General features: G+C 43.7%; 1 protein-coding gene across 1 annotated transcript in view; it reads right to left on the reverse strand.

Moving 5' to 3' along the window:
- Positions 1 to 14,536, reverse strand: part of LOC311166116 (maestro heat-like repeat-containing protein family member 1) — a gene marked incomplete at its 3' end in the record, with an annotated part of 64,964 nt that overhangs the window by 27,224 nt on the left and 23,204 nt on the right. Inside the window, exons 5-7 of the mRNA XM_084227595.1 lie at positions 14,283 to 14,403; positions 9,476 to 9,571; positions 1,566 to 1,670 (exon numbers count right to left, since the gene is read on the reverse strand). Coding sequence (XP_084083721.1) covers positions 1,566 to 1,670; positions 9,476 to 9,571; positions 14,283 to 14,403 — 322 coding nt within the window. The remainder of the gene's footprint in view (positions 1 to 1,565; positions 1,671 to 9,475; positions 9,572 to 14,282; positions 14,404 to 14,536) is intronic.

Consider the following 14,536-nt stretch of genomic DNA (forward strand, 5'->3'; position numbering starts at 1 on the left):
GATGGAATCCTGGAACGGAATGTGGGAATGGAACGTAGGAGTGAAAACCAGGAATGGAACTCGGAGATGGAATTTGGGAAAGAAAACTGGGAATGAAAACCAGGAATGGAATCCAGGAATGGAATGCGGGAGTGAAAACCAGGAATGGAATCCAGGAGTGAAAACCAGGAATGGAATCCGGGAATGGAATGTGGAAGTGAAAACCAGGAATGGAATCCGGGAATGGAATCCTGGAATGGAATGTCGGAATGGAAGGTGGGAGTGAAAACCAGGAATGGAACTCGGAGATGGAATTTGGGAATGAAAACTGGAGTGAAAACCAGGAATGGAATCTGGGAATGGAATTTGGGAATCAAACCTGGGAATGGAACTTGGGAATGAAATCAGGGAATATAAATCTGGGAATAAAAACTGGGAATGAAATTCAGGAACAAAATTCAGGAATGAAAACTGGGAATGGAATCCTGGAATGGAATGTGGGAATGGAATCCTGGAATGGAATGTGGGAATGGAATCCTGGAATGGAATGTGGGAATGGAAGGTGGGAGTGAAAACCAGGAATGGAACTCGGAGATGGAATTTGGGAAAGAAAACTGGGAATGAAAACCAGGAATGGAATCCAGGAATGGAATCCAGGAATGGAATTTGGGAATAAAATTCAGGAATGAAATTTGGGGATGGAATCCTGGAATGGAATGTGGGAATGGAAGGTGGGAGTGAAAACCAGGAATGGAATCCAGGAATAAAAACCGGGAATGGGATTTGTGAATCAAAACTGGGAATGGAACTTGGGAATGAAATCAGGGAATATAAATCCGGTAATTAAGGTGATTAAGGTAATTAAGGTGATTAGGGTGATTAAGGTAATTAGGGTGATTAAGGTGATTAAGGTGATTAAGGGACTCCCGCTGACACTGGGGAGCCGCAGGAATTTGCGTTTCATGTTTGATTTCTCTTCGGCATATTGTAAATATTCATTACTTTACTAATTAAATTTAATTACATTTAATTTATTTACCTTTAATTACCTGTAATTAACCTAATTAATTGATTGATGGACTCACACTGACGTTGAGGGGGGGCAGGAATTTGCATTTCACGTTTTATTTCTCTTCAGCGTATTGCACATATTCATTAATTTATTAATTTATTTAATCCCATTTAATTTATCTGCCTTCAATTAGAGGTAATTAAGCTAATTAAGGTAATTAAGGTGATTGGGGACTCACGGTGACGCTGAGCTGGCGCAGGAATTCGCATTTCACGTTTGATTTCTCTTTAGCATATTGTACATATTCATTAATTTATTAATTTAATTTATTTAATCCCATTTAATTTATCTTTCTTCAATTAGAGGTAATTAAGCTAATTAAGGTAATTAAGGTGATTGGGGACTCATGGTGACGCTGAGCTGATGCAGAAATTCACATTTCACGTTTCATTTCTCTTTGGCATATTGTACATATTCATTAATTTATTAATTTCATTTAATCCCCTTTAATTTATCTGCCTTTAATTAGGGGTAATTAAGCTAATTAAGGTAATTAAGGTGACTGGGGACTCACGGTGACGCTGAGCTGGCGCAGGAAGGTTCCCAGCAGGGCCCTGGCCAGGCCGAGCGCTCGCTGCCGCTCCGGGGGCCGCGGGGAGCGGATCCAGGGAGCCAAGTGCTGGGAATGGGAACGGGAATGGGAACGGGAATGGAGAAGAGGGGAATTCCAAAGGGAAATCCCGGAAAAGGGAAACCCCAGAGGAAAATCCCGGAACTCCAAAGGGAAATCCCAAAGGGAAATCCCAAAGGGAAATCCCGGAATTCCAAAGGGAAACCCCTGAATTCCAAAGGGAAACCCCAGAAAAGGGAAACCCGAGAGGGAAAACCCCGGAATTCCAAAGGGAAATCCCAGAGGGGAAACCCCGGGATCCCAAAGGGGAAATCCCGGAATTCCAAAGGGAAACCCCAGAATTCCAAAGGGAAATCCAAATGGAAACCCCAGAATTCCAAAGGGAAATCCCAAAGGGAAACCCCGGAATTCCAAAGGGAAACCCCAGAGGGAAATCCCGGAATTCCAAAGGGAGGGAAACCCCAGAATTCCAAAGGGAAACCCCGGAATTCCAAAGGGAAACCCCAAAGGGAAACCCCGGAATTCCAAAGGGAAATCCCAAAGGGGAAACCCCGGGATCCCAAAGGGAAACCCCAGAATTCCAAAGGGAAATCCCAATGGGAAAATCCCAGAATTCCAAAGGGAAATCCCAGAATTCCAAAGGGAAATCCCGAAGGGGAAACCATGGAATGCCAGGGGGAAATTCCAGGGGGGAAATTCCGGGATTCCAAAGGGAAACCCCAAAGGGAAACCCCAGAATTCCAAAGGGGAAATCCCAAAGGGGAAATCCCAAAGGGAAAACCCCGGAATTCCAAAGGGAAATCCCAGAATTCCAAAGGGAAATCCCAAAGGGGAAATCCCAGAATTCCAAAGGGAAACCCCAAAGGGGAAACCCCAGAATTCCAAAGGGAAACGCCGGGATCCCAAAGGGAAATCCCGGAATTCCAAAGGGAAATCCCAAAAGGAAACCCCGGAATTCCAAAGTGAAACCCCAATGGGAAAATCCCGGGATTCCAAAGGGGAAATTCCAGAATTCCAAAGGGAAATCCCAACGGGGAAATCCCGGAATGGCGCCGGGAATCTCGGAAAAGGGAAAATCCCAAAGGGAAATCCCGAAATCCCAAAGGGAAATCCTGGAAAAGGGGAAATCCCAAAGGGAAACCCCAAAGGGGAAACCCCAGAATTCCAAAGGGAAATCCCAAAGAGGAAACCCCGGAATTCCAAAGGGAAATCCCGGAATTCCAAAGGGAAATCCCAATGGGAAAATCCCAGAATTCCAAAAAGTTGAAACCCCGGAATTCCAAAGGGAAACCCCAAAGGGGAAATCCCGGAATTCCAAAGGGAAACCCCAAAGGGGAAATCCCAGAATTCCAAAGGGAAATCCCGGAATTCCAATGGGGAAATCCCAATAGGGAAATCCCAAAGGGAAAATCCCAGAGGGAAAATCCTGGAATTCCAATGGGAAAATTCCAAAGGGGAAATCCCAGAATTCCAAAGGGAAACCCCAAAGGGAAATCCCAAAGAGGAAATCCCAGAATGGCGGCACAGAAATCCCGGAAAAGAGAAAATCCTGGAATTTCCCAAAGGGAAATCCCAAAGGGGAATCCCGGAATTCCAAAGGGAAATCCCAATGGGAAACCCCGGAATTCCAAAGGGAAATCCCAAAGGGAAACCCCGGAATTCCAAAGGGAAATCCCAAAGGGAAACCCCGGAATTCCAAAGGGAAATCCCAAAGGGGAAACCCCAGAATTCCAAATGAAAATCCCAAAGGGGAAACACCGGAATTCCAAAGGGAATCCCTGAGATCCTGAAGGGGAAATCCCGGAATTCCAAAGGGAAATCCCAAAGGGGAAATCCAGGAATGGCGCTGGGAATCCTGGAAAGGGGAAAACTCCACAGGAAATCCCAGAATTCCAAAGGGAAATCCCAAAGGGAAATCCCGGAATTCCAAAGGGAAATCCCAAAGGGAAACCCCAGAATTCCAAAGGGAAATCCCAAAGGGAAACCCCGGAATTCCAAAGGGAAATCCCAAAGGGAAACCCCGGAATTCCAAAGGGAAACCCCAGAGGGAAACCCTGGAATTCCAAAGGGGAATCCCAAAGGGAAACCCCAGAGGGAAATCCCGGAATTCCAAAGGGAAATCCCAAAGGGAAACCCCAGAATTCCAAAGGGAAATCCCAAGATCCCAAAGGGAAATCCCAGAGGGAAAATACTGGAATTCCAATGGGAAAATTCCAAAGGGGAAATCCCGGGATCCCAAAGGGAAACCCCAGAATTCCAAAGGGAAATCCCAATAGGGAAATCCCAAAGGGAAAATCCCAGAGGGAAAATCCTGGAATTCCAATGGGAAAATTCCAAAGGGGAAATCCCAGAATTCCAAAGGGAAACCCCAAAGGGGAAATAATGGAATTCCAAAGGGAAATCCCAAAGGGGAAATCCCAGAATTCCAAAGGGAAACCCCAAGGGGAAATCCCGGAATTCCAAAGGGAAACCCTGGGATTCCAAAGGGAAATTCCAGAGGGAAACCCCAGAATTCCAAAGGGAAATCCTTGAAAAGGGAAACCCCAGAGAGAAACCCCGGAATTCCAAAGGGAAATCCCAAAGGCAAACCCCGGAATTCCAAAGGGAAATCCCAAAGGGGAAACCCGAGAGGGAAATCCCGGAATTCCAAAGGGAAACCCCAGAGGGAAAACCCCGGAATTCCAAAGGGAAACCCCAGAATTCCAAAGGGAAACCCCAAAGGGAAAATCCCAAAGGGAAATCCCGGAATTCCAATGGGAAACCCCAGAGGGAAACCCCGGAATTCCAACAGGAAATCCCGGAAAAGGGAAACCCCAGAGAGAAATCCCAAAGGGAAATCCCAGAATTCCAAAGGGAAACACCAGGATCCCAAAGGGAAATCCTGGAATTCCAAAGGGAAATCCTGGGATTCCAAAGGGAAATCCCAGAATTCCAAAGGGAAATCCCAGAATTCCAAAGGGAAATCCTGGAATTCCAAAGGGAAATCCTGGAATTCCAAAGGGAAATCCCAGAGGGAAATCCCAAAGGGAAACCCCGGGATCCCAAAGGGAAACCCCAGAATTCCAAAGGGAAATCCCAATGGGAAAATCCCAGAATTCCAAAGGGAAATCCCAGAATTCCAAAGGGAAATCCCGAAGGGGAAACCATGGAATGCCAGGGGGAAATTCCAGAGGGGAAATCCCGGGATTCCAAAGGGAAACCCCAAAGGGAAACCCCAGAATTCCAAAGGGGAAATCCCAAAGGGGAAATCCCAAAGGGAAAATCCCAGGATCCCAAAGGGAAATCCCAGAATTCCAAAGGGAAATCCTAATAGGGAAATCCCAATAGGGAAATCCCAAAGGGAAATCCCGGAATTCCAAAGGGAAACCCCAAAGGGGAAATCCCAAAGGGAAAATCCCAGAGGGAAAATCCTGGAATTCCAATGGGAAGATTCCAAAGGGGAAATCCCAGAATTCCAAAGGGAAACCCCAAAGGGAAATCCCAAAGAGGAAATCCCAGAATGGCGGCACAGAAATCCCGGAAAAGGGAAAATCCTGGAATTCCCCAAAGGGAAATCCCAAAGGGAAACCCTGGAATTCCAAAGGGAAATCCCAAAGGGAAACCCCGGAATTCCAATGGGAAATCCCAAAGGGGAAATCCCAGAGTGGCCCTGGGGAATCCCGGAAAAGGGGAAATCCCAAAGGGAAATCCCAAAGGGGAAATTCCAGAATTCCAAAGGGAAATCCCAAAGGGGAAACCATGGAATGCCAGGGGGAAATTCCAGAGGGGAAATCCCGGGATTCCAAAGGGAAACCCCAAAGGGAAACCCCAGAATTCCAAAGGGGAAATCCCAATAGGGAAATCCCAAAGGGAAAATCCCAGAGGGAAAATCCTGGAATTCCAATGGGAAAATTCCAAAGGGGAAATCCCAGAATTCCAAAGGGAAACCCCAAAGGGAAATCCCAAAGAGGAAATCCCAGAATTCCAAAGGAAAATCCAAAGGGAAAATCCTGGAATTCCAAAGGAAAATCCAAAGGGAAAATCCCGGAATTCCAAAGGAAAATCCAAAGGGAAAATCCCGGAATTCCAAAGGAAAATCCCAATGGGAAAATCCCAGAATTCCAAAGGGAAATCCCAATGGGAAAATCCTGGAATTTCAAAGGGAAATCCCAAAGGGGAAATCCCAGAATTCCAAAGGGAAATCCCAGAATTCCAGCAGGAAAATCCCAGAATTCCAAAGGGAAAATCCTGGAATTCCAAGGGGTAAACCCTGGAATTCCAAGGGGGAAATCCCGAAATTCTATAGGAAAAATCTCAAAGGGAAAATTCTGGAATTCTGGCAGGGAAAAACCTTGGGATTCGACAGGGAAAATTCTGCACTTTAAAATCTTGGAATTCTGGGAAAATCCTGGAATTCCAAAGGGGCAAATCCCAGGATTCTGATGGGGAAATCTTGGAATTCCGCAAGGAAAATTCCGGAAGTCAGAGGGGAAAATCTTGGGATTTGACAGGGAAAATTCCGGAATTCCAAGGGGAAAATTCCTGGCTTCTGGCGAGAAAATTCTGGAATTCTGATGGGAAAATCTTGGAATTCTACTCAGAAAATCTTGGAATTCCACAGGGAAAAATCCCCAAAATCTGGTGGGGAAAATTGTGGAATTCTGCAGGAAAAATCTTGGAATTCTGGTGGGGAAAAGTCCTGGAATTCTGATGGGAAATTCCCAAAATTCCAAAGAGAAAAGCCTGGAATTGTATCCAGGGAAAATCCCAGAATTCTACAGGGGAAATCCTGGAATTCCAACAGAAAATCCTGGAATTCCAAAGGGAAAATCTTGGGGTTCTACAGGGAAAAATCCCCGGAATTCTGGTGGGGAAAATCCCTGGAATTCTGGAATGGAAAATGCTGGAATTCTGCCGGGAAACCCCTGGAATTCTCAATGGGAATTCCTGGAATTCTGGTTTGACCCTTCCCGATTTTCTCTGGGATGAGCCTGGAAAATTCCTTGGAATTTCCCCATTCCCAATTTCCCACCCCCCCATTCCCAGAATTCCCAGAATCCCCATCCCAAATTTTCCCTCCCCATTCCCATTCCCAGAATTCCCAAAATTCCCAGAATTCCCAAAATTCCCATTCCCAATTTTCCACTCCCCATTCCCATTCCGAAATCCCAGAATTCCCAGAATTCCCACCCCCATTCCCAGAATTCCTATTCCCATCCTTCCCATTCTTCCCAGAATTCCCATTCCCAAATTTTCCACCCTCAATTCCCAGAATTCCCCAAAATTCCCAGAATTTCCATTCCCTGGAATTTCCCCTTCTTTCCATTCCTTGGAATTCTCCCATCCCCATTCCCAGAATTCCCAGAATTCCCAATTTTCCCATCTCCCATTCCAAATCTCTCATTCCCAGAATTCCCAGAACTCCATGAAATTCCAAAAAAATTCCCAAAATTCCCAAATCCCCTCCCAAAATTCCCAAAATTTCAAAAAAGTTCCCAGAATTCCCAAAAATTCCCACAATAATTCCCCAAATTCCCCTCAAAATTCCCAAAATTCCAAAGAATTTCCCAGAATTCCCAATTTTCCATCTCCCCTTCTAAATCCCTCATTCCCAGAATTCCCAGAATTCCAATTCCTGATCTCACATTCCTTGGAATTTCCCCATTCCCAGAATTCCCAGAATTTTCTCCATTCCTCAGAATTTTTCTCCCAAAACTCCCCCAAAAATTCCCCAAATAATTTCCCAAAATTCCCCAAATATTTCCCAAATTCCCCCAAATAATTTCCCAAAAATCCAGAACTAATTCCCAAAATTCCCCCCCAAAAATTCCCAAAATTCATGACATTCCAAAAAAACTCCCCAAAATTTCCCCAAATAATTCCCAAAACTCCCCAAACAATTCCCAACATTCCCGAAATTCATGAAATTATTCCCCAAAATCCCCCAAATTCCCCCCAGACTTCCCAAAAAATTATCAAATTCCCCAAATTCCCAAAATATTTCCGGAAATTCCCCCCCAAAATTCCCAAATTTCCCAAAATCTCCCTAAAAATCCAGAAATAATTCCTGAAATCCCCCAAATAATCCCAAAATTCCTCCCAAAATTCCCCCCCAAAATCTCCAAATTCCCAAAATAATTCCCAGGATTCCCTAAAAATTCCCCAAATTCCCCCCAAAATCCCCCAAATAATTTCCAACATTCCTGAAATTCATGAAATTATTCCTCGAAATTCCTCAAATAATTCCCAAAATAACTCCCCAAATCCCCCCAAAATTCCCAAAATTTCCCTCAAAGTTCCCAAAATTCCAAATAAATCCCCAGAATTCCCCAAAATTTCCCCAAAAACTACCCAAATTCCCCCCAAAATTCCCAAATAATCCCAAAATTTCCCCCAAATCACTCCCAAAATTCCCACAATAACTCCCCAAATTCCTCCCCAAATTCCCAAAATTCCCCTCAAAATTCCTAATAAATTCCAAAAAAAATTCCCAAAAATTCCCTAAACTGCTCCCTAAATCCCCCCAAATTCCCTAAATTCTCCTCAAAATTCCCAGAATACCCCCCAAAATTCCCCAAAACAATCCCAGAACTTCCAGAATTCCCAAACTTCCCAAAATAACTCTCCAAATTCCCCCCAAAATTCCCCAAATAATCCCCAAAATTCCTCCAAACTTCCCAAAATTCCCTAAATAATCCCTGGAATTCCCCAATAATCCCCAGAATTCCCCGAATTCCCAAAATAACTCCCTAAATTCCCCCTCAGAATTCCCAAAATTTCCCAAAAAATTCCCCAAATTCCCCCCCACAACGATTCCAGAATTCCCCAAACAACCCCCAGAATTCCCAAAGAATCCCCAAAATTCCAAATAAATTCCCAGAATTCCCAAAATTCCCAAAACTGCTCCCCAAATTCCCCCCAAAATTCCCAAAATAATAAAAAAAAATCCCTAAATTTCAAAAAAAATTCCCAAAATTCCCCCCAAATCATTCCCAGAATTCCCAAATCATTCCCAGAATTCCCAAAAATTCCCAAAGCTGCTCCCTAAAATCCCCCAAAATTCCCCAAATTCTCCAAATAATTCCCCAAATTTCCCCCAAAATTCCCAAATTCCCCCCAAAACGATCCCAGAATTCCCAAATAATCCCCAAAATTCCTCTCAAAATTCCCAAATTTCCAAATAAATCCCCAGAATTCCCAAAATTTCTCCCCAAATTCGCCCTAGATTCCGAAAATAATCCCAAAATAATCCCTAAATTTCAAAAAAAATTCCCAAAATTCCCCCCAAATCATTCCCAGAATTCCCAAATAATTCCCAGAATTCCCAAATTAATCCCAAATTCCCCTCAAAATTCCCAAATTCCCTCCAAAACGATCCAGAATTCCCAAAGAATCCCCGGAATTCCCCAATAATCCCCAAAATTCCCCAAATTCCCCCCCAAAATTCCCCGAATAATCCCAAAATTCTCCCCAAAAATTCCCCCCAAATGATCCCAGAATTCCCGAATTTCCCCAGAATTCCTGAATTTTCCCAGGAATTCCCCAAATAATCCCAAAATTTCCCCCAAAATTCCCAAAATTCCCCCAAAATGATCCCAAAATTCCCCAAATAACCCCCAGAATTCCCAAAGAATCCCCAAAATTCCTCTCAAAATTCCCAAAATTCCAAATAAACCCCCAGAATTCCCAAAATTTCTCCCCAAATTACCCCCAAAATTCCCCAAATAATCCCAAAATTTCCCCAAAAATTCCTAAAATTCCCCCAAAATGATCCCAAAAAAATCCCAAATCACCTCAGAATTCCCAAATCATTCCCAGAATTCCCGAATTTCCCCAGAATTCCCGAATTTTCCCAGGAATTTGGGGTCCCTCACCTCAAAGAGCTCCTGGAGGCCGCCGGGGCCGGGCCGGCGCCGCAGCAGCGCCCGGAGCAGCTCCAGGAGAGCCCCCAGGGAATCTTCCAGAAGATCCTGGAAAAAAAACGGGAATTCCCAGTTGGAAAAATCCCTGGAATTCCCAGATCCATCCAATCCATGCAATTCCAGAAAAAAATTGGGAATTTTAGGGGTTTTTCCCTGATTTTTGGGGTTAAATTCTTCAGGATGAGAGGGGGAACCCGTTAAAAATCCCAAGAAAATTTGGGAGGAGGAAAATCTTGGAATTTTGGGCATGGAAAAATCCCTGGAATTCCCAAATCCATCCAATTCCAGGAAAAAAATGGGGAATTTTGGGGGTTTTTCCCATTTTTTGGGGTCAAATTCTTGTGGATGAGGAAGGAGCCTGTTAAAAATCCCAAGGAAATTTGGGAAGAGAAGGAAAATCCTGGAATTCTGAGCTTGGGAAAACCCCTGGAATTCCCAAATCCATCCAATCCGTCCAATCCCATGAAAAAAATTGGGAATTTTGGGGATTTTCCCCGATTTTTGTTGTGAATTTAATTCCCAGAAAATCTAGAAAAATGGGAAAATTTGGAATGGGAAATTGGGAAAGTGGGAATAGGAAAAATGGGGAAAATGGGAATGATGGGAATGGAAAAATTTGGAATGGGGAAAATGGGAAAATTGGGAAAAATAGGGAAACGGAAAAACCGGGAATGAGGAAGGGAATTCCCACTTCTCCCACAGGACCTGGGGCTGGAATTCCCACCTGGGCGAGAATTCCCAGAAAATCTGGAAAATTTGGAATGGGAAAAATGGGAATTTGGGAATGGGAATGATGGGAATGGGGAGATTTGGAATGGGAAACTGGGAATGGGGAATGGGAAAAATGGGAACAGGAAAAACGGGAATGATGAGAATAATGGGAATAATGGGAATAATGGGAATAATGGGGGAAATGGGCATGGGAATCATGGGAAATTTGGAATGGGAATAATGGGAATGATGAGACTGGGAATGGGAATAATGGGAATGGGAAAAATGGGAAAGGGAACGGAAAATTGGGAATGGGGGTGGGAATAAAGGGGATGGAAATGGAAAAGATGGGAATTGAAATGGGAGCGTGGGAATAAAGGGAATGATGGGAATGGGAAATGGGAAAAATGGGAACAGGAATGGGGAATGGGAACAATGGGAATGATGGGAATGATGGGAATGGGAAATTTGGGAGTGGGAAAAATGGGAATGGGAATAATGGGAATAATGGGAATGATGGGAATGATGGGAATGATGGGAATGGGAAAAAATTGGAATTGGGAATGGGAAAAATGGGAATGGGAAATTGGGAATGGGAAAAATGGGAATGGAAAAAATGGAGAAAATGGGAATGATGAGATTGGGAATAATGGGAATAATGGGAATAATGGGAAAAAATTGGAATTGGGAATGGGGAAAATGGGAATAATGGGAATGATGGGAATGGAAAATTGGGAATGGGGAATGGGGAATGATGGGGATGGAAATGGAAAAGATGGGAATTGAAATGGGAACGTGGGAATGGAAAATGGGAATGGGAATGGAAAATTGGGAATGGGAATGGGGAATGGGAATAACAGGAATGGGAAAATGGGAACAGGAAAAATGGGAAAAAAGGGAATGATGAGATTGGGAATGGGAATAATGGGAAAATGGGAATGATGGGAATGTGAAAAAATTGGAATTGGGAATGGGAAAAATGGGAAAGGAAATGGAAAATTGGGAATGGGGGTGGGATTAATGGGGATGGAAATGGAAAAGATGGGAATTGAAATGGGAACGTGGGAATGGGAAAATGGGAAAAATGGGAACAGGAATGGGGAATGGGAATGATGGGAATGATGGGAATGATGGGAAATTGGGAGTGGGAATGATGGGAATGATGGGAATGATGGGAATGATGGGAATGATGGGAATGATGGGAATGGGAAAAAATTGGAATTGGGAATGGGAAAAATGGGAATGGGAAATTGGGAATGGGAATGATGGGAATGAGGAAAATGGGAATGATGAGATTGGGAATGGGAATGATGGGAATGATGGGGATGGGAAAAATTGGAATTGGGAATGGGAAAAATGGGAATAATGGGGAAAATGGGAAAAATGGGAATAATGGGAATAATGGGAAAAATGGAAATAATGGGAATAATGGGAATGGGGAATGGGGAATGGGGAATGGGAATAGGAATGGGGAATGGTGGGAATGGAAAAGATGGGAATTGAAATGGGAACGTGGGAATGGAAAATGGGAATGGGAAAAATGGGAACAGGAATGGGGAATGGGAATGATGGGAATGATGGGAATGGGAAATTGGGAGTGGGAAAAATGGGAATGGGAATGATGGGAATGATGGGAATGATGGGAATGATGGGAATGATGGGAATGATGGGAATGGGAAAAAATTGGAATTGGGAATGGGAAAAATGGGAATGGGAAATTGGGAATGGGAAAAATGGGAATGATGAGATTGGGAATAATGGGAATAATGGGAAAAAATTGGAATTGGGAATGGGGAAAATGGGAATAATGGGAATGGGAATGGAAAATTGGGAATGGGGAATGGGGAATGGGGAATGTTTGGAATGGAAATGGAAAAGATGGGAATCGAAATGGGAGCGTGGGAATGGAAAATGGGAATGGGAATGGAAAACTGGGAATGGGAATGGGGAATGGGAATAACAGGAATGGGAAAATGGGAACAGGAAAAATGGGAAAAAAGGGAATGATGAGATTGGGAATGGGAATAATGGGAAAATGGGAATGATGGGAATGTGAATAAATTGGAATTGGGAATGGGAAAAATGGGAAAGGAAATGGAAAATTGGGAATGGGGGTGGGAATAATGGGGATGGAAATGGAAAAGGTGGGAATTGAAATGGGAACGTGGGAATGGGAAAATGGGAAAAATGGGAACAGGAATGGGGAATGGGAATGATGGGAATGATGGGAATGGGAAATTTGGGATGGGATGGGAGTGGGAAAAATGGGAAAAATGGGAAAAATGGGAAAAATGAGATTGGGAATGGGAATAATGGGAAGGATGGGAATGGGAAATTGGGAATGGGATGGGAGTGGGAAAATGGGAAAAATGGGGAAAATGAGATTGGGAATGGGAATAATGGGAATGATGGGAATGGGAATGGGAAAAAATTGGAATTGGGAATGGGAAAAATGGGAATAGAAAAAATGGGGAAAATTGGAATGATGAGATTGGGAATAATGGGAATAATGGGAAAAAATTGGAATTGGGAATGGGAAATATTGGGAATGATGGGAATGATGGGAATGATGGGAATGATGGGAATGATGGGAATAATGGGAATAATGGGAATATTGGGAATGGAAAATTGGGAATGGGAATGGGGAATGGGGAATGTTGGGAATGGAAATGGAAAAGATGGGAATTGAAATGGGAACGTGGGAATGGAAAATGGGAAAAATGGGAACAGGAATGGGGAATGGGAATGATGGGAATGATGGGAATATTGGGAATGATGGGAATGATGGGAATGATGGGAATGATGGGAATAATGGGAATGATGGGAATGATGGGAATATTGGGAATGATGGGAATGATGGGAATGATGGGAATAATGGGAATAATGGGAATGATGGGAATGATGGGAATGATGGGAATGATGGGAATGATGGGAATGATGGGAATAATGGGAATGATGGGAATGATGGGAATATTGGGAATGATGGGAATATTGGGAATGATGGGAATATTGGGAATATTGGGAATGATGGGAATGATGGGAATGATGGGAATGATGGGAATGATGGGAATGATGGGAATAATGGGAATGATGGGAATGATGGGAATAATGGGAATAATGGGAATGATGGGAATGATGGGAATGATGGGAATGATGGGAATATTGGGAATAATGGGAATATTGGGAATGATGGGAATGATGGGAATGATGGGAATAATGGGAATAATGGGAATAATGGGAATATTGGGAATGATGGGAATGATGGGAATGATGGGTATAATGGGAATGATGGGAATGATGGGAATAATGGGAATAATGGGAATGATGGGAATAATGGGAATATTGGGAATGATGGGAATGATGGGAATGATGGGAATAATGGGAATGATGGGAATGATGGGAATGATGGGAATATTGGGAATAATGGGAATAACGGGAATATTGGGAATATTGGGAATGATGGGAATGATGGGAATGATGGGAATGATGGGAATGATGGGAATGATGGGAATGATGGGAATAATGGGAATATTGGGAATAATGGGAATGATGGGAATGATGGGAATGATGGGAATGATGGGAATAATGGGAATATTGGGAATGATGGGAATATTGGGAATGATGGGAATAATGGGAATGATGGGAATAATGGGAATAATGGGAATATTGGGAATATTGGGAATATTGGGAATGATGGGAATATTGGGAATGATGGGAATGATGGGAATGATGGGAATGATGGGAATGATGGGAATAATGGGAATGATGGGAATATTTGGAATAATGGGAATGATGGGAATATTTGGAATAATGGGAATGATGGGAATGATGGGAATGATGGGAATGATGGGAATAATGGGAATATTGGGAATAATGGGAATAATGGGAAAAAATTGGAATTGGGAATGGGAAAAATGGGAATAATTGGGAACATGGCAATGGGGGAAATTCCGCTCTCTTTTCCCGGAATTTGGGAATTCCGCTCTCTTTTCCCGCAATTCCCGAGGTTTTTATCCCTCCCCACCCCCCAAATCCCGGGAATTCCCACCTGGGCTCCGGGCTCTTCCCGGTTTTTCCCGGATTCCGGCGGGGGCAGGGCCAGGACGGAGCCCAGGGCCGTGTCCAGGAGCTCGGAGCGCTCGGAATCGCCCAGGGGCGGCTCCAGGGGGCTGGGATGGCCGGGCTGAGGAACATTCCAGAACAGGAAGGGCCCAGGGGGGGTCTGGGAGGGGAATTCTGGGGGATTTATTGGGGATTTATTGGGATTTATTTGGGATTATTGGGGATTTATTAGGAATTTAT

Source organism: Fringilla coelebs, assembly GCF_963513975.1.
Source record: "Fringilla coelebs genome assembly, contig: SCAFFOLD_311, whole genome shotgun sequence".
Taxonomy (NCBI): Eukaryota; Metazoa; Chordata; class Aves; order Passeriformes; family Fringillidae; genus Fringilla; species Fringilla coelebs.